At 34.8% G+C, this 20,837-nt stretch overlaps 1 protein-coding gene across 16 annotated transcripts in view; it reads left to right on the top strand.

Moving 5' to 3' along the window:
• The window catches only part of BIRC6 (baculoviral IAP repeat containing 6), a 268,324-nt gene that overhangs the window by 23,110 nt on the left and 224,377 nt on the right, over positions 1 to 20,837 (top strand). For all 16 annotated transcript variants that reach the window (XR_012121905.1, XR_012121902.1, XR_012121903.1 and 13 more), the window contains exons 4-9: positions 5,170 to 5,363; positions 7,776 to 7,887; positions 9,716 to 9,798; positions 12,239 to 12,461; positions 12,539 to 12,699; positions 16,962 to 17,020. Coding sequence is in view for 13 of the 16 variants with exons in the window: in XM_073214568.1 (XP_073070669.1) it covers positions 5,170 to 5,363; positions 7,776 to 7,887; positions 9,716 to 9,798; positions 12,239 to 12,461; positions 12,539 to 12,699; positions 16,962 to 17,020 (832 nt within the window). In the remaining 3 variants the exon portion in view is untranslated. The remainder of the gene's footprint in view (positions 1 to 5,169; positions 5,364 to 7,775; positions 7,888 to 9,715; positions 9,799 to 12,238; positions 12,462 to 12,538; positions 12,700 to 16,961; positions 17,021 to 20,837) is intronic.

Here is a 20,837-nt window from a genome sequence, read left to right as displayed (position 1 = left end):
TCAGACTTCTGAGCACAAGCTGCTACCCGCCTTTTACCTCAGGATCTTGGAGAGCAATGCTTGTGGAAGCGAAACTCAGAGCCTTGAAGAGAGGTGCTACCTGGCTGATGTTAGTACCTGTGAGGGAGCTCTATGAGAATGGTTCTGGGTGTGCTAAGAAAATAAAACAGAAACTGCTGAAGAGCGGAAGAATCAACTGCTGCCACCAGGTCCTTGGTGAAGCAGTGTTGACAACAGCAACAAGTAATAGTGCGGACAAGCCTTTCTTCCCTCATTATGCTTTCCAGTTTCCATCTGGTATTCCTTTTGTCAGAACCTCATAGCCAGGAAACTGGTTGGCAAAGGGGAATTACAGTTTGTGGAGTCCCAGCCCTAAATGACAGAGAAGAAAAATAAGGGTAGGTTTGGAGCTGAGGGATAGGAGTTTAATAACTAGCACAGTCCACTGTTTGGCTACTCAGCATCTCCATACACACTCTCATATGTATTTGAATTTTCATAGAACAAAAATATTATGCTTTTACTTTTTATAAATGAAGATTTTTCTTTCTCCCCACCCCAGAAAGGAGAGACACAAAGTCCCAACAGGTATTTTATCCATTTCTATGGCTTAAATTTAGTTACAGTCTCGATTGTTTAGTTAACAGAACTGTGCTACCTAAATACTAAATTAATCACAACCAAAAATTTCTACATAAAATAGTAAGTCTATATATCTGTCTATATATGGGTGGGTGTCTGTCTAAATCTACATCCATTCATCCATCTACCGTATATGTAATAAGAAGGGAAGAAAATATGCATAGCTGCTGTACCCCTCAGTTCTGTAATGGTCAAGCGGATTTATATTTATTTATTACCTCCTTCTACTACCTAGTCCATATTCCCTCTGTCCTCAGGCAGTGTAGGTATCTTTACATGGTGGAGTAACCCACATCTTTACTCTCATAGGATCTAATCCTCAGTGAAGCTGTGTTTAAGTTGTACTCATCCTTTCACTTTACTGTTGGACACGGAAGGACCTAGGGCACCCAGAGAATCTTCTGGACTCTTAATTAAGCTCCCCTTGCCCCTATTATTTAGCATCAATCCAGTTTGCCTTTGTCAGTTTTAATCATACCAACCAGTAGAATAACCTCCTTTTTTGCCTGATGATTCAGTGACAGGAGGAGCCCCAAATTGCTGGGTAGCAGTCTCAACACATAATTCAGTGGAACCATTGTACCCCTTGTAGAACATTCCTCCCTTGGGATGTAAGAGCTCTAGAGCTTAAAGCTTAAAAAAAAGATCTTTGAATGAGTTCTTAAGAATAGTGACCCTCTTGGGAGAAATTATAATGTATTTTTTGTTGCTTCAAAGCATATACATGATCCTGTAAGGAAGAACATCTCTTCCAGTTAGTATGGAACATGAGTCTTTGGTAGGGCACTACTCTATTGTCAGGCCAGCTCCTTCTGGATGATACCACAGTAGGACCAGTCAGTTTTATGGGTAAGAGCCCATTGCTACATTAAACAAAATTTTGTTTTGCTTTCAAGTGCTCTCTCAATCAAGCAGGGTTGTATGGAATACCATGATCATGCATAAGCCATTCTGTTAGTCCACAGGCAATGGTGTAATATTATGGCAGAAGCACTCTGGGTAGAACAGATAAATGCATATTCAGAATACATATCAATTACACAATGAAGACAAATTGCTTCCCAATCCATGACTGAAAGAATCCAGTATAATCAACCTGCAGTCATATAGCTAGCTGTTTCCCTAGGAAAATGGTGTCAAATTGGTGGCTCAGCTTTGGTATATCTGCTCTGGCAGATTAGGCAATCAGCAATAGCTGTAGCCTGGTTAGTCTTGGTGACAGAAAGTTAATGTTGTTGGGCCTTTACATACCATCTGTCTCTGTTGCCATGGCGTTCTGCATACAGGTCCATTGAACCAACACGGAGTGGCTATGGAGAGAGGGTGAATGACAGTCATATGATGTGTATAATTTATCCATTTCCTCTGGAATGGATGCCTTTTGATGAGCATTCATGTATTTCACAAGTATTTTCATCCTCTCTGTTTGATAGGTCTGTCCATCATAGACCTTTACCCTTGACTTCCTTGTTAACAGTCTTTCAGTCCTAATCTTTTCAAATGCCTGACCATCCAGCCAAAACATTAGCTACTGTCCATTAATCAGTGAGGTTCTTTACTACTGACTAACTCTCAGTCTGTACAAAGAGAATGGCTGAACGTAGTGGTTGCAGTTCTATCCACTAAGGTTTACTTTCACCACCGTCCTGATTGGGGCTGTGAATGCTGCAGCCATCTATTTGGGGCGGTACCACTGTAACATGCAGAACCATCTGTAAATGAGAACCAGGAGTTTCCTTCCTCAGTTATCTCATCATAAGGAGTACCCTGTGAAGCCATTGATTTGGAATGAGAAGGAGACAGTATAAGAAGGATATGTATTGTAGAAGTCTGAACTACTTGCTTATTTCTCTTGTTGAAAACTTGCTTTTGGACTTTCTCAAGACTGATCTTCATAAACCAATTAATGAAGGATACTTGTTTCTCATGCCCAGTATAATAATAGTTTAGTGTGTCAGATAATGCCTAGTTTGTGATGGACAGCTCTGATTACATAGACATTTATCTCATCGATAAATATTAATTTCTATTAGGGAATCCTGAGAAGCCAGGAACTATTTCTTAAAAGGAGGGCTGTAGTTATTTACAGGAGAGGACATGGCTTTGCCCTAGTATACTCCTGTGTGATTGTCCCAATTCAGCTTTCCAGAGACTCCTTACAGCATGTTCGCTTGCTGCACTCACTTCTAGTGTTCTAGTATTCTCACAAGGTAAAAGTGGCAGAGCATCTTGTGGTTCGGCCTGCATCTGCTGTAGAGCTTCTTGTTATGCATCTTATGTATTATTTGATGATTGAATTAGAGCAGCACACTCAAATAAGCTGAATATTCGTTCCAAAATGCAATTAGGACCACCAAGCATTGTACCTCTTTTTCAGTATTTGCTTTTACAAGTTACAGCAACCTGTCTTTTACCTCAGTGGAAATATCCCGACATGCCCAGACCACTAGACCTCCAGAAACTTCACAGAGATTTCAGGATCCTGAGTTTTTCTGGGCATTATTGATCCTCTCTAACTTGCATGTGTCTTACTAAGGCGTTCAAGTCCCTTGCTACTTCGTTCTCATGTGGGCCAGTTGGTGTGACATTATTAGTATAGTAGACCAATGGGGTGATCTGTAGGATGTTAGATGTTATAATGATCAGGATTTCTACAGACTAGATTATAATAAAGAGTATGAGATACAGCCCCAGGTAAGACCATGAATGTTTATTGTTACTGTCATATAGAACAATGGATGGTCCTTAAAAATTAGTGTAAAGAAAAGGTATTTGACAGAATGTGACTGCTCAAGGGATTTATTGATTTGGTTTAGTAAAGACACTTCATCTGGAACAGCAGCTGCAATTGAAGTCACCACCTGATAGTTTACAATCAGATCAGTCCTTCTTCAAGATCTTTTTATATTCTCCATAGACCAAACAGGCAATGGAGATGAGATAGTTTGATTACCCTGTATCTTTCAGGTCTCTTACAGGGACATTAATCTCAGAATTTTCCTCAATATAGTATTGCTTTAGTTTAGTACTCTTGTATAGAATGAAAATTCTAGGGTATTCCACTTGGTCTTTCTTACTTTTAATAGTCGTCAGAGAGGACCAGAGAACCAATGTAGGAATATTTCTAGTTGTCTGTTCTGTATCTCTTCCAATTATGCATTTGGGAACTGGAGAAATAACTACAAAATAGGTCTGGGGACCTGCAGAACTCCCTGAGACAGCTTTGGGCCAAAACGCTATTAATCACTTGACTATCATAGGTTCCCTTTCACTAGTGGACCACAGTGATACTTTAGGTCAGTTCAATGTTACTGTCTTACAATGCACGAAGGATCACCGTATTTTCTATTTCTCAGTGGATAGTGACAGTAGTGAATGCCCACAGTTGCCTTTGGGGAAGGCTTGGAGTAAGATTTATGGGGTATAGCTGGACATTGTTGCAGGACCTTTCTGAAGGTAATTCATTCTCCTTTTCAACCAGAAGTCTCTGGGTTTATGAACAGGTTAGATCTAGAAATGAAGTAAGAGGCTTTCATTCTCTCGTCTCTCTCATTTTCTCTCTCTTTTTTAGCAATTCAAGTCATGTTTCTGGCTACAAGTTTTTCCAGTAGTACAGATAAGTAATAATTTAGTAGGCTGTCTAGAACTTATTAGACAGAGTGGAAACCATTCATAGGTGAGCAGAGACAGGATATAAAATGAAATTACTTTGCAGGCTTATTTCTCTGGTAGAATAATATTTATCTTTTTGCAGTCTAACTTTTAAAGTAATTATTTTAATTTTAAGTGTTTGTGGTTAACATTTATTGAATGCTTGCTCTTTTAAACACTGTACCAATCCTTACTTGAATTCTCATAAGAGCATTATGTGAATAGGTATTTGTTTTTCCCCATTTCACAGAAGGGGGAAGCTGAAGTTAATTTGACCAGGGTCACATAGTTATGGTGAAGATAGGTTTGGAATCCAAGTTTGTGTGACTATAAGATCTCTACTTTCAGTTACTTTTGCTGGATTATGGTGACAACAAATGTATAAGTATCTTCTTAGCTGAAATAAATCCTCATATGCCCCGGAAGCGATAAATTGTATAACTGCATTCTTATGATGGAGATACCTGAGTGCCCTGTTTGTGCTTAACCATTGAATATTAAAAACAACAGGTAATTGTAGGTATCCTTAATCTTTAATTGTAGGTATCCTTACTCCTTCAGCTTCCCTTCTGTGAAATGGAGGAAAACAAATACTTATTCACATAATGCTCTTATGAGAATTCAAGTTACATTTACATAAAGTAAATCTGGTAACTACTATCTGGTTCTAGAATGTCTTTTTTAGGATTATTAGTTGAAGTTTCATTTTTTATGTAATTGCAAGTTCCTGCTTTCAATGATGAGTTAATGGACTGAACTGATGAGACTGATAAATAGTTTTTTATTTTAAGCATCTAAGTCAAGTTACAATTTTAGTTAAAAATGTTGAGATGTTGAGTTTTTTTTCCCTTTGCTTACATTTCCATTTTCTTTCAGTGGGCCACAGTTACATTTCATCTTCCTCATCATGTGTTCAAGTCCATTGCTAGTGCCATTGTGAATGAACTCAAGAAAATAAATCAAAATGTTGCTGCCTTACCTGTGGCATCCTCAGTGATGGACAGATTGTCTTACCTCTTACCTAGTGCACGTCCAGAGCTTGGAGTGGGGCCCGGCCGTTCTGTGGACAGGTATATGTTGTGTATGAAAGGATGTGACAATGAGATTAAATTTGTTAGTTTTTATATTAACTAAAAATAACTGTAAAATCTGTGATTAAGGATATTTCAGAATATTTTTGGAAACCATTTAGATTCTTAATTCTATTGAGATATTGAAATAATATTAACTACTAGTTGAATTGTTATTATTAACAATTTCTTTTGGTTCTTGGTATTTAAAGGGATCAGAAAACTATATTTTGAAAATTCTAGATTTGTATTTGCTTAGTAAATACTTGCATTAACTTCAAAATATAATCATTCAATATGTAAGAGTTGTTTTGTTATGATGAAATTTTGAGACCTTTTAGATAAATTTTGGTAAATAAAAAACCATGCCAGAATCTGAGTATAAGAGCCATATAAATATTTCCTACTTAAAAAAAAAGGGATGAGGTAAAAAATCAGGACAGTTTTGAATTAAGATTTTTATGCTACCTGCCCTGGATTTAAAAAGAGTATTATAAAAATTACATCTCAACCAGCATTTTCTTAAAGAGATTCATTGACGTCATCTTTGTATAAAAATAACTAATTAAAAAGCCACTAATACATTCATTTAAGAACTTAAATGATTTGCTATATGAAGTTACATTTATCAGGTTCTTATTAAAAGTACTGAAGTTTAAAAATGCTATCCTGAAATACTAAATTTAGCAGTTTTGCTAAGTTCACATTTGTTTCTCCTGTAGTGTTACACATTTTCACATTTTCATTGGTTGTGAATTGTAATTTTGTATGCTTTTTTCTGAATTACATTTATAAATAGTACATGCTGATGTTAGCAAAGGCACTACTGAATAAATTAACTTCTGTTATCCAAAGAATTGCTCTTATATTTGTTTTGCAGTATTCATTAGTTTATCTCTTGGTAAATTGAGAGTTTGCTTAATCAGTGCCTTTTTTTTTTTGATGAAGTGATTTGTTATTATATAAATAACTTTATTGGCCATGTTTATATTTGGAAGAATTTTTATATTCTGTAGTTATATTGCTATTTCCATCTTTTGGACAAAATACAGAGACTGTCATTTTTAATCCCAATAACTATTAGGTGATAGATGCTATGGCTATCTTTAAAATACTCTTTGGAATATGTCTGGAGAGGGGTTAAAAAGAAAAATGTGTACTTAGAATAAATGTTTTTGTCTGAGAGCTATGCCTGTTTTGAGATTATAAAAGAGCCCGTCAGGGCTATTTTCTTTGCAAACAGTAGCAGAGTTTCTAAACAAATCAGTGCAAGCTATGGTTAATGATTTATTTTAGGAAATACGTTCATTGGTTAGGGTATTCAGTGTTTCTGGAGGTGTTCAAATGTATCAAAATAATAATGTTGATGTAGTCTGTGGTGGTGGTTTCATTAAAAATGAATCTAGGAACTTTTTAACGACTTGATGAACCTTCAGTCTCTTGGAGATTTGAATTAGGGTCTATTAGATGCTAATGCTGTTTTCTTTGCTAATGTAACTAATTAGATAATAGTTTTCTGTTCTAAGACTGACAGTTCCTGAAGACAATCATAGCCTACAAATGGTAAGGCTTTTCCAACCCAACAACTTTGCTTTTTTCAAACTGGAACACAACTATGAGTTAAACCTAAGCTCATTAGATTACAGGAAATGATATACTATTTAGGGAAGAGTTTAAAAGAAAAGGATTTTTCTTGTCTCATCATCATGACCCCTTACCACTATCTTTTTTTTTCCCTTCCTGTTACCAGTTGCACTTTTGTGTTAGGTAGAATAAGCTTTACTTACCAGTCTTTTCTTACTTGAAGCCATTTGGACTTTCTCTAGTTTTGGTATGATCTTTTAAAAAATACTTTAGTAATTTCTGCTACAGGTTCACTCAGTGAGCTAAAATATTTTAATATGAAAGCATATGTGAAGATTTCTTTTTTTGATAATTTACTTGAGTGTACAACTTCCCTGGAAAGTAATTTTTCGGGAGAGGGACAAGAAGACTGCTTTCTACTTTGAAAAAAATTAAACTTGGAAATGCTTTCTCAAAGTGGCTGACATAAAACTGGTGTCCCTGTGGCTGTGGTTTTATCCATTTATGCAAAATGTGGCACATAGGGCTCTCTACCTCTACATTTCCAGATTTTCTGTTCTCTGTTATATTATTATGCAACATTGGTTAATTTAATCTATCCCTGGAATTGTTTAATTTGTGGCCATCAATCAGGTTTCTTTTTCTTTATCCTGTTGGAGGGAAATTCCTAAAAGTGATCATTTTTAGTTTAAAATATAAATTTGAGCTTGGTCATTAGATCATTACCAGTTTTTGTTAATCCAGTAAAATTTTTTCTTCATTATTAAATAGCAGTGTTACTATAATTTTGTGCCTAACTTTGATGACATGAAGTATGTTTACTTTTAGATCGTTGATGTATAGTGAAGCTAACAGACGGGAGACATTTACCTCATGGCCTCATGTAGGCTATAGATGGGCACAACCAGACCCCATGGCTCAAGCTGGATTTTATCATCAGGTAAAAAAAGACTCAAAAGTATATATATGTTTTTTTTTTCCAGAGTACCTTTGTAGCTTTCAGTAAAATCATCAACATTTTAATACTTTTTCAAAAACTTACTTAACGTAACCTGGCTATGTGCTTTTATGTATGTACTTGTGTAAGTTCTGTTTTGTTCTTATACCATTGTTCATAATGCTGACTGGCTGTTCCCTTTGTCATGTATTGTGTATGAAATGGAAAAAAAAATATTAAAAGTAACAAACACTGAGTTAATGCATCATAATTTTTTTCTTACAGAAACTAGGTAATATTCCTAAGATTGGTTTTTTGAAGTGTTATCTTTGTGTGTTTATTTTTGCTCTTTGACTACTGCATTTATAACACAGTAGTAAATCCTTCAGGTAATGCAGTAAAAAAACCACATTGCAGTTACTCTTGAAATTCTAATTTTAGTTGGGATATAAATTACCCCTATACTGCTGTGTAACTAGAAGCAGCATTGCAGATAGTACAGTGCAACCAGAATACATATGTATTGAAGAACTAATTAAGAAATTACATAGAAAGAATAATAATTGGTCAAGGAAAATAGCCATAGTTTTATGTAGGGAAAGAGGAGGATGTACAGTGCAAGGATTGGCTGACAAAAACACCAGACTAGGACATTATAGAGAGAGCTTCACAGAGCTAAAGTAGAGGGAAGTTAAGAAAAATGAGTTCAGATAGTCATAGTACACTAATTAAAGGAGACTTTAACCAAGTAATATAAATGGACTTACCAGTGTTCTGTCACTGCTAAAGAATCTAAGAAATCTAATACTTAGATGTTAGTTTACATAGAGCATACATATTTAATTTTAGAATTCAACTGAACTTTGAAATCCATTGATGTTACCATTATAAAGAATCTGAAGAGTGGTTATTCCTTAGTTATTTTGAAGTGTTCTTAGTATCTTAACTAAAATTAAATCAAATCAGGGAACCAGATATGTTTGAATGTTTTATTCAAAGTTTGTCAGATATCCAGTTAAAGATAGACTAGTTTGGAGACTGGCCACTATTCAAATCACTGAAATTATTTTCCTAAATTAAAGATTGAATATGGACCATTTTTCCTAACAATTTATCTTTTTCTCCTTATTTGGTGTCATTCCTAAAATAGTGTCTGGAAAGTGATGCATTGGTATTTTTTCTGTAGAATTACTGTTGGTTATATACCATCTCTTCAAAGAGATCAAATCATAGATTTTCTAGAATCTTCTGCCTTTGTTAGGAGCTGGTTATTATTAGTCTTCTTGAATACATGATAAATTTACATATGTAGATATAGTAAGTGTTAAGTAGACTAAGTGCTCAAAAATACTAATACTGGTTTTCAGAGGTATATTTCAGCTCAGGTTTTGATATATTTTGTATGCATAGCATTTTGTGTCATGTCTTAAAGAATATTACATGAATTAGGTTACTAGTTTGCTTTTTCTTGTCCTTTCTTGTGTGGTTTTATGGGATTCAGTTTTTTATAGTAAACCTGTTAGACTATTTCTTTTCATATACTTAATATATTTCAGATACTTTAGTAATACAATTAGAAGATGCTAGATTAGAGATTATGTTGTGCTTACAAGTTTGAGTTAAAAGTCATTTTCTAATGAAACACAATTTTTCAAATAAAGCAGCATATTTATAAACATGGGGATTCAGTTGTTGGAACCTAGTTGTATAGACTTATCTTTTCTTCAGTCTGGAATTTTACCTAAAATTATGAACTTTCTTTGAAGAGTTTTTATTAGAAAGCTGTTTTTAATATTGATTAACCTTTTCTGTCTTCTTCATGAATTTGTAGCCTGCCTCATCTGGAGATGATAGAGCCATGTGTTTTACTTGTAGTGTATGTCTCGTTTGTTGGGAACCTACTGATGAACCTTGGTGAGTCAATGTTTCTGTGCATAATAGGCTAAATAATCCTTTAAATGTCCTTCTAAATTTTACCTTTCTGATGTAGCTACAATAATATTTTTGCCTTTGTCCTAAGAGAATGAGATAGCACTCTCTGTGCTCTGTCACATCACTTGGCATACAGTATCTGTCAGGTTTGTCTTCCTAAGGTTTATATGTGGGAGAAGTGCTGACAAATAGAATCAGGCTCTGAAAAAAAGAAAGCTGTGATAAAATAAATTAAGATAACATGATTAACTTGATCAGTTTAATCTTAGTCTGTTGAGGGCAGGCTGTCAATTGGGAATCCATAGAGGAAGGCCTTATATTTATATTTATATTTGTATGATTATAATTATTTACATTTTTGAATTTTAGGGAATCTAGAGACTTTGAATTCTGATGCAGAAAATTCAGAACTTAAACATTAGAGATCATGTATTGAAACCTCATTTTTACAAATAACTACCCTGAGGCCCCATTGATAGAAATAGTAATAATAATAGCAAATATTTGTATACTACTGTTTACCAGGTACCATCCTAAACACTTTGAACATTTTTTATCTCATTTAGTTCTCTAACATTAGCCCTATGAAATAGGTATTATTATCTTCATTTTAGAGGAAGGAGCTTAGGATATTCTCCAGTTTAATTTTTACATTCACTCAGTGAGATAGGAATTATCATTCCATTTTAAATAAAATAAAATTGTTGAAGGGCATATGGCTAGTCAGTGATGGGCTCAGGGTTTTGTTTTAAGATACATCACTTATTTTCTACTAAAATTAGTTTGGGGGTCTCTGAATGTTAATCAGCTGATACGGGTGGAATAAACTTGTTGAAGCCTATTGGACATAAGGAGTCCAGGTTGCAGTGGGAAATACTATATGAAAAATTGAAGGTACATCCATCTGAAGACTGAGAGTTGATAATGAGAAATTTACAATTTAGGTTAAGGCCCTGTTTGGAACTCAGTCTTGTCTCCTCAAAACCATCTTTACATATAAATAAACCATTTTAATATGTGTTTTTTTAGTTTTCCAGGCCAATCTTGAAAAACTTACTCAACCCATACCTGAAAAATCATAGTATGATATTATAGAATACAAGTTTACTCATAATTATTTTTCAATGGGAAATTGACTCAGAAAGTTACAGTTGCAGTGTAAAAAAGAAATACATAAAGCCTAAGGAATAATAGATTTTATAAGTATAGTTTTCTTTGCCATGGAAATATAAAAATGGCTTTGGAAAATAAGCTTTTTTTGGTAGCTGCATCCTGACATTTTCAGATGATACTTTATAATTACTGCTAGTGAAAGTTAAAAAAAAGAATAACCGGAAAGAAAGTAGTAACAAAATTAGATAATTTTTAAGTGTTAAAGATGATCCTGCTTCCACTATTTGAGAAAATTGTTAAAGTCTGTACAAGGCTTGATCTGAATTCCTAGTGTTTTATTTTTCCTAAACACTTAAGGGTTTTCTAGTAAATGAACTAATTTAACATTTCTTTTTGCTCAATAAACATTTATTTAAAAGAATAATGCACAATCTGTGACCATTATCTTTCTGAGTTTCTTTGAAATTTTGTTTAGAAGTTATTTGTCTGATTGGATCATGTAGTGTTCTGTGTTCTTAATAGAGGTCATTTTTCCATATTCATACTCTATAGCTCTTTTTGCTTTCAGATGTTTATGATAAAGTTTTTTGTGAAATGAATGTAATTTACTGAGTTTTTCCTATATGACACTTAGAGTTGTGGCCAATGATACACATATATACATTACAATTATGTAAATAATTTTAAAACAGCTTTATTTTCTATCAAAGGGATATCTGATATGTAAAAATAGTATATATTTAAGGAGTACAACTTGATGTTTTGATACATATACACATTGTGAAAATCACCACAATCAAGTTATTAACATGTCTGTCACGTCTACATAACTTGCATTTTGTCTCTGTATGTGGTAAGAAGATTTAAGATAAATCCTCTTTGCAAATTTGAAATACACAATACAGTATTAACTATTGTCACCATGCTGTACACATATGGAGAATGTTAAGCTCAAACAAAGTAGTTATTCATTTAAACTTCAGGGAACCAGTGTGAAGAAATATCAGGACTTTAAACAATTTTGTCAGCATATTAATATAGCATAAATTATACTTTAGCATTTATTTCTCAGTTTCATCTGAGGCTGAGCTGACTTTATAATCAGTCGAAGTGAATAACAACTGCCATTAAAGTGAGTGGTTGAACATATTATAGAGTGGTCTTGTAATATTGAATGGTTTGGTATTTGAATCTTTTTAATAAAGAATAATTTTGACTAATTAAAAAAAAAGATGATCCTGGGGTTCTGTTTTAATGTATAAACAGCTTTATTGTTCAGTAAACTTTTCCTTCCTTAATCTGTGTAAAGGTCTGAGCATGAGAGACATTCCCCAAACTGCCCGTTTGTGAAAGGCGAACACACACAGAATGTGCCATTGTCAGTCACTCTGGCAACAAGTCCTGCACAGTTTCCTTGTATGGATGGAACTGACAGAATATCTTGCTTTGGGTCAGGGAGCTGCCCTCATTTTTTAGCTGCTGCTACGAAACGAGGAAAGATCTGCATATGGGATGTTTCCAAACTTATGAAGGTATGTTTTGATTTTGAAGTAACAGGTTAATAACAGACAGAAAAGCAGTTGTAAACTTAGGCTTTTCATTTCTTTAGGTGCACTTAAAGTTTGAAATTAATGCATATGATCCAGCAATTGTGCAACAGCTTATTCTATCAGGAGAACCAAGCTCAGCAGTTGAATCAAGAAGACCAACTTTGGCATGGCTGGAAGACTCCTCTAGTTGCTCAGATATACCAAAATTGGAAGGAGATAGGTATGTGAATTTGTTTTAGTGGTGTTGATAGACTTAAGTGTTTTTTTTCCTAAATGTTATATTCTTTTAATTCTTGTTTAAGAAGCCAGAAAAATTATTAGATCAGGAGAATAGAGAATAATTGGTTGGTTGGAAATCTGACAGCTGTGTGATTTTTGAAAAAATATTCAGAAATGCCATAATCTGTAAAATGTACTTGATTTCATACATTAATCTATGCCAATTGGAAATAACTGCTACATTGAAAAATAAAGTTTAAATAATGAGATGAAATCCTTGGATTACATATGTGATATCACTTTCTACTAAATATTTTCACAGAGGAGTTGAACCAGGTGATATTTATTTCCCCTTTTGTCATTAGCATCTTAAGTTACAGAACTGCTAATGAATAGTGAAATAACCTGTGGTGAGGCAGGATAACCTAATTATTTAAGACCATTTATCATAGTCAGCAATGAGCTGAGGCATGATCATTAATTGCTGTAGAAATATTTTGGTAAAATTGCTGTGCTGTATTTTCTTCCATTAAGCTAGTGTGACAGATTCTTGATTTCTGTAGCTGTATTTGATCTGTTTGGGGCAGGAGAGGTGAAAGTATGATCCCATTTCACCTATTAGCTCCCAAGAAGACTGCAACTATGACTGAACTTGCTAGGATTATATGGCAACATTTGCACTATTCTCAAGTAGGTAGAATGAAGCGTTTTATAAACTACTCAGCTTGTCTTAAAGCAATAGCAGCTACCACTTTTTAAGATTCTGAAGGTAGCGGTGTGAATTGGAGCCTGTTTAACTGTGATCAGATGTCTTGATACACTGAAGAGATCTGTCTCTTCACTTGCAGGGGCTTTTTATATTACTGAACTTTGAGAGAGATTACACTGCAGTCAGTGATTTAACATTTTATTTTGCAATTCCTTTGATGGTATGCACTTTCATTAAGAGCCAATGTAAAACTTTGCAAATGGAAATTATTTCATTAATGGAACTAATGGAAGATTCAAAACATCTAAGCTGGGAAAGTTACTTCTGTCTGTTCGCTCTTGGTAATAGTGTGTATAAATTATGGGTAGGTAAATGAATGTGGTCTGAGCTTTGGAACAGACTGAATTAAAGCTTCATGTTGTTCTCCATTATTATAAAACCCTGTGACATCGGGATTTGAAAGCAGCTGACACGTTGTCTTTAGTTTTTTGACTACATTTGCCGGTAGGACTGGAAAGTAAGTGTGCTTGATCTCTGTGATGATATTCTTAGAAGATAATGGAAAGTTAATAGAAGGTCATGAAATCGGTGTGTCCTGGCATTCTGAACACTGATTTTTAAATAGAACTTTTGTCTTGGAGTTTTATAGTTTGGGGGCTAAAAATTGAATCAAGATATACTTAAGAGTTTACACACATACATGTGCCCACACACAACACATACATGACCCTTGGTAAAATGTACATTTTAGGTTAGCAAGTATTTCTGATGGACAAATATGTGGGATAGTGTGCTTGAGTTGAGATATAAAATCTCAACTTATTGGAAAGCTTTGATTAGCCTCTCCTGCTTTTAAGAAAGTTATAGTCTATGTAGGATAGAAGGACCGCTTTCTCCTAAGAAAGTGTGAACTGAATTATACAGAAAGGTTACTTCAGTTTGTCGTAGCAGTAGGGAGCTGAAGAGGTGGAACTTCTTCCCTCACCTCAAGCCCCCTCTCTGACCTTTGCCTCTCTAGAGGTAGCAGGATTTCTGCCGGACTGATAATGAATATAATGAACCAAACTACTTCTGACTTTGTAGCACAAGATACAATATAGGTTTTAAAATAAACTGTGTGTTTTCATTAGCTTGAAGAATAATATGTTAATTGAAGAAATCACAGCTTAGCGAGGAAGTTTAATTAGTGCGCTTGTTTTGTTTTTGACCATTTCTACTTAAGAGGCAATACTTATCTTTGTTCTGAGTTTATTCAAGGAAGAATGTTTATTTGGGAACATGTTTAATTCTAATGAATTAATGTTTTGTCTCATTTGTTGTATCTTTCAAATTAACAAAAATTTCTTGAATTTAACTTTGAAGTTATTTATAGTAATAGTATATCAGAACTAAAGTAACTCTATAATATTGGGATGTTCAGTTTTCCAAAACCCAGATAACCTTAAATCTTAACAAAACATTGAAAATGGTATTTTATTTTGTATGTCTGTTACTTTACAAAAGATTTATTTTGTGTAAAAAGCTTCAGTAAATCGAGTGTCTATTATAGAAATAATGCATGCTTATTATAGAAAAAATTGGAATACACAGAGAAGTAACATGAAGAAATGTAGAGTACCCACAATTACACCATCCTGTTACATTAACATTTGTGTGTATTCTTTAATGTGTATTTAGGTATAGTTTTTCTTAACTCATGACCAATTCTTTTTTTAATTTTTATTGAGGTGTAATTACATAGCATAAAATTCACCCTTTTAATATACAGTGATTTTACTATGTAAGAGTATGATAATTTTTCTATTACAAAATAATATTTCAAAAAATATTATTGTATTTTGAAGACTTTCAGCAAAACTTTTTTAAATTGAAGAATTATTGATACATAAACTTATGTTGGTTTCAAATATACAACACATTGGTTCAACAGTTTGCCCATATTAAATCCTCACCCCCTAGTGGGTTACTGTCTGTCAACATAGGAAGATGTTACAGAATCATTGGCTACATTCTCCATGCTGTGCTCCTATTCCCAGGACCAGTTTATATTATGATTGAGAATTTTGTGCCTCTTTATCCCCATCACCCTCTCCACTCATCCACCCCAACCCTTCCCATATGGTAACCACCAGTCACTTCTCAATAGTTTTTTTTGGGGGAGGGGTCAGTCAAGTGTTTATCTGACAACTCTTTGTAACATTCGTTGTAACTTCATTTCAAGACACCTGAATTCCTTCTTTAAAATATACTACTACTTTATTTACCCTTTTATCTCAGTGTAGCTGAGTAATATTTGGTTATTTTTCTTGATGTCAAAGTAAAAGCTCTTCTGACTTGAAACCTATTGTGTCTTCTTGATATGGACTTCATTCTGGCTAATTCCAGATCATTGATGTTTCCTCTGGAATTTCTTTTTCCAGGTATCTTTATTATTTCTCTGAAATCAGTCAATTAATGTTTAAGTAGCTTGAGACTAATCAGCAGCTGATTCTTAAACTTTTTTGAATTTTTTTTTGTTTTAAATTATAGTCCAAAGTTGGTTTATGGACAGTTACTACCATTTGAAAAAACTGAAACACAGAAAATTTGTCAAAAATATCTAAGCAGGTTTTCCCCGCTAGTACTTCAAACATTTTTTTGACAGAGATTACTAACTTACATATCATTTAAAATAACATTATAAATGCCTACGTATTTCAGATGTAAGTGCAATACATTGTTTCACAAAGGGAGAAATAAGCAATATTTACTTCCTTCAGAATGCATCTTTTTAGTTTTGTAATTGAGCTTATCAGAATTTTACAACTGCTAAAGAAGTCCTTATTGTTAGAGTACAGACACAGTCTACTATTGTGCTAGAGTGATCTGTAATTATATCCTTTTTCTTGTCTGTTAACAATGGAGTATGAAGATAAAGATAGATGCAAAAGGAAAAGCAGGGGGTTTCTTGGTCATCTGAGTGAAGAGCAAGAGGGACTATTGTCTTGTCTTAATTCTTAACCGCTGAGTTCCAATAGTTTTCTGGCTTGTCAAGGAATTCTTAACAGTCCTTCCAAAACAAACCAAACACACAACAAAAATAAAATGCATGTGTGTGTGAGTACATGTGCACACACACATATTTACACACCTTTCCATTTGGTTTTAGGCTTACTTTCCTGAATTTAGTAATAGAGTAGTTACTAAAATTTCACTACTGGAAGCTTGTGCTTGATTTTATTAGCTGCATCTCTCTTTTATCCTTTCATTTACCCAAACTGTACCCAGTCAGATCTTAACAGTCTTCAAATTTCTACACATTCTCTTGTAGATTCTTAGAAGTTTTCACACCCTATTTCAGGCAGACATTTATTTAATGATTTAAGATATCTGTTATCAGCATTAATCAGTTATTATCTCAGACTACTTATATATCATTTAAGCCGATTTTAATAGTTTGTATGATTTTTATGAGATGCAAAGCAATGACTGTTGGAATATTGTACTTTTTGCTGTCTCACATTATATATGTACTTTTTTCAAAATTCAAATTAATTTTTACTTTGTCTTTTAAGTGATGACTTACTGGAGGATTCGGACAGTGAAGAGCATTCCAGATCAGATTCTGTGACAGGTATGTAAAAAAGTTAGAATATATATATATATATATATTTTTAAAAATTAATTAATTAATTAATTTTGCTGTCATTAATCTACAGTTACATGAAGAATATTATGTTTACTAGGGTCCCCCCTTCACCAAATCCCCCCGACAAACCCCATTACAGTACTGTCCATCAGTGTAGTAAGATGCTGTAGAATCACTACTTGTCTTCTCTGTGTTGCACAGCCCTCCCCGTGCCCCCCCCAATATTATACATGCTAATCGTAATGTCCCTTTTCTTTTTCCCCACCCTTATTCCTTCCTTCCCTCCCTTTCTCCTCAGTCCCTTTCCCTTTGGTAACTGTTAGTCCATTCTTAGGTTCTATGATTCTGCTGCTGTTTTGTTCCTTCAGTCTTTCTTTGTTCCTATAGTCTTTGGGTTTGAGGTAAGTCTCTTGTAAGCAGCATAGAGATGGGTCTTGCTTTTTTATCCATTTTATTATTCTGTGTCTTTTGATCAGTGCATTCAGTCCATTTACATTTAGGGTGATTATTGAAAGATATGTACTTATTGCCATTGCAGGCTTTAGATTCGTGGTTGCCAAAGGTTCAAGGTTAGCTTCTTTAGTATCTTACTGTCTAACTTAACTCGCTTATTGAGCTATTATAAACACAGTCTGATGATTCTTTATTTCTCACCCTTCTTATTCTTCCTCCACTCTTTATATGTTAGGTGTTTTATTCTGTACTCTTCTGTGTTTGCCTTGACAGCTTTTGTGAATAGCTGATTTTATTTTTTGCCTTTAGTTAGTGTTTGGTTGTTCTGCTTTCTTTGCTTTTATTTTATTTTCTCTGGTGACATCTATTTAGCCTTAGGAGTGCTTTCATCTAGAGCAGTCTCTTTAAAATACCCTGTAGAGGTGGTTTGTGGGAGGCAAATTCCCTCAACTTTTGCTTATCTGGGAATTGTTTAATCCCTCCTTCATATTTAAATGATAATTCTGCTGGATATAGTATTCTTGGTTCAAGGCCGTTTTGTTTCATTGCATTAAATATATCATGCCTTTCTCTTCTGGCCTGTAAGGTTTCTGTTGAGAAGTCTGATCATAGCCTGATGGGTTTTCCTTTGTAAGTGACCTTTTTCCTCTCTCTAGCTGCCTTTAAAACTCTGTCCTTGTCCTTGATCTTTGCCATTTTAATTATTATGTGTCTTGGTATTGTCTTCCTTGGGTCCGTTCTGTTGGGAGTTCTGTACACTTCCATGGTCTGATCGATTATTTCCTCTCCCAGTTTGGGGAAGTTTTCAGCAATTATTTCTTCAAATACACTTTCTGTCCCTTTCTCTCTCTTCTTCTTCTTCTGATACCCCTATAATATGGATATTGTTCCTTTTGGATTGGTCACACAGTTCTCTTAATATTGTTTCATTCCTGGAGATCCTTGTATCTCTCTCTGCGTCAGCTTCTATGCATTCCTGTTCTCTGGTTTTTATTCCATCAATGACCTCTTGCATCTTATCCATTCTGTTTATAAATCCTTCCAGAGATTGTTTCATTTCTGTAATGTCCTTCCAGACATCATCCCTTAGCTCTTGCATATTTCTCTGCAGCTCCATAATCATGGTTATGAGCTTTATTTTTAATTCTTTTCAGGAAGACTGGTTAGGTCTATCTCCTTCTCAGGGTTTGCCTCTGAGATCTTGGTCTGTATCAATTTCTTCTGCCTTTTCATGGTGTAAGATATTATGGGGAGCTGGCATGTGTGTTGGGTAAGAGAAAGTCCCTTCTTGCCAGTTTGTGGCCTTCCTCTCCTGGGAGAACAGCGGCCTCTAGTGGCTTGTGCTGGGCAGCTGTGTGCAGACGGGGCTTCTGATCTTGCCCGGCTGCTATGGATTTTATTTAGCTCTGCAGTTGCTGTGGGCGTGGCCTGCCTTGGGCTGCTGCTCCAATATGGTGGAGCCACATTGGAGGGGGAACAGGCAGGAGACTGTTTATCGTGGTGAGGGACCTCCGCGCTGCGCTGCGAGGGTTCGGATGCCCAGACTTCCCCGTGATTCCCAGTTGCTGAGCTGAGTGTCCTGGGGCACTTCCGTCCAGCTGTGGGGTCTCTGTCCCTTTAAGACTTTCAAAAAGCACTTGCTTTTCTTTGTCCCAGGTGCGCTGGCTGCGGGGACCCGCTCACAGGTCTTACTGTCCTGTTTCCCTAGTATCGAGCACCACACGCACACACTGCGTGTCTGTACTCTGGTGCAGATGGCTGGGGCTGGGTGTTTAGCAGCCCTGGGCTCCCTCTCCCTCCCCACTCCGACTCCTCTCCTCCTGCTGGGAGCTGGGGTGAGGCGCGCTTGGGTCCCGTCGGGCTGGGGCTTGTATCTTACCCCCTTTGCCAGGCTCTGGGTTCTCGCAGGTGTGGATGTAGTCTGGCTGTTATCCTGTGTCTTCTGGTCTCTCTTTTAGGATTAGTTGTATTTGTTGTATTTTCAAAAATATATATGGTTTTGGGAGGAGATTTCCACTGCTCTACTCATGCCGCCATCTTGGTTCTCAGAATATATTTTTTAAAACCTTGCATTTATGCAGTTCTAGGTAAAGCTAAATATCACTTCATTCTAAATTTCTTAGTTAACACAAACTCTAAATTTTCACTAATATATCAGAGATCTTGAATTAGTATGTAGTGTCTCATACTTAGATTTTAAATGGTATGTATTCGATCCAAACAAATTAAAGTGACACTTCTAAATTTTTGTCAGAAATAACAGGTAATTGACATTAAGCTCTTTAGAATGTGTTCAGTTTATTTGCATTATTGCATAATGTTTTCTGTTATTATATAAAAGTAACATTAAAGTGTTTTATCCCCAAAAGAAAACAGTTAAATGGAGAATAAATTTTGAAGTATAAAAATCATAGACATTAAGGTATCAAGTAAAATGCTTCTTTACTCATTGTCTTATGAAATATTAAGGCAAAAGAGTATGCTTCATATTTTAATGTTTACAGGCAAAGCTAACTGCATCTCAAAATAGTTTTACCATATTAGAATTCAATCCAAACTCTGTTACTTTTATAGTCTGATGGCATTTCCTAATGTGTAGTTATATTTACATCTGTTAGAGTTTTGGGAACTGACTAATATAAAAATACGTAAAGCATAGTACCTGGGAAGTAGCCAGTATTTTAAGAAAGTGACTATTATTGTGGGATTTCTCTAGTGTCAAATCTCATGAACTTAAATCTCTGTAGAAGAGACATGGTTTTGTATAGTACAGTTACCCAAATTATAGTTCCATATCAAAGTAGCAAGTGCCCTCTAAATTCTAATTTGTCATGAAATCTTTTTGTGAAGCCATCAAGCAATACATGACTGATTTTGGGTTAACCCTTGGTTGTTTTTAGAGGTCATTCTTAGAAGTGAAAAAAGCAACAAAAAAAAAATAGGAGAAAGTTCCCTGAATAATATAATTAGCACTAGAAAAAAAAGAATAAATTTCACAAAAAATTTAGTCTGATGAAGAGACTGCTTCCCCCCCATTTTGTTATCCTTCTGCACAAAGACAAAAGAACTATTTCATGTTTTTAATCTGATAAAGGATAGATAATAAGATGGTTATTGGTCAAATGGAGACAGCCTGATTAGAGCTTGGACTCTTCTACAAAATAGAAGTCTTCTTTTGTCTTGTCAAGTCATTTAAACTCTTTGGGCCTTAGTTTTTCCTTTGTAAAGTGGAGTGTTTGAACTAAATGTTCCTTTTCCTGCTCTCAAATTTTTTGATTCTAACTCTAACTTTCTTTTTGTGTGCAGTAACTTTGCTCTTTTCTCTGAGTCTAAGAATCTCTGTAGGTAT

The sequence above is a fragment of the Manis javanica genome, chromosome 1 (genome assembly GCF_040802235.1).
Source record: "Manis javanica isolate MJ-LG chromosome 1, MJ_LKY, whole genome shotgun sequence".
Taxonomy (NCBI): Eukaryota; Metazoa; Chordata; class Mammalia; order Pholidota; family Manidae; genus Manis; species Manis javanica.
Note: the sequence above shows the minus strand (reverse complement) of the source record. Positions and strands in the feature narration are given on the sequence as shown.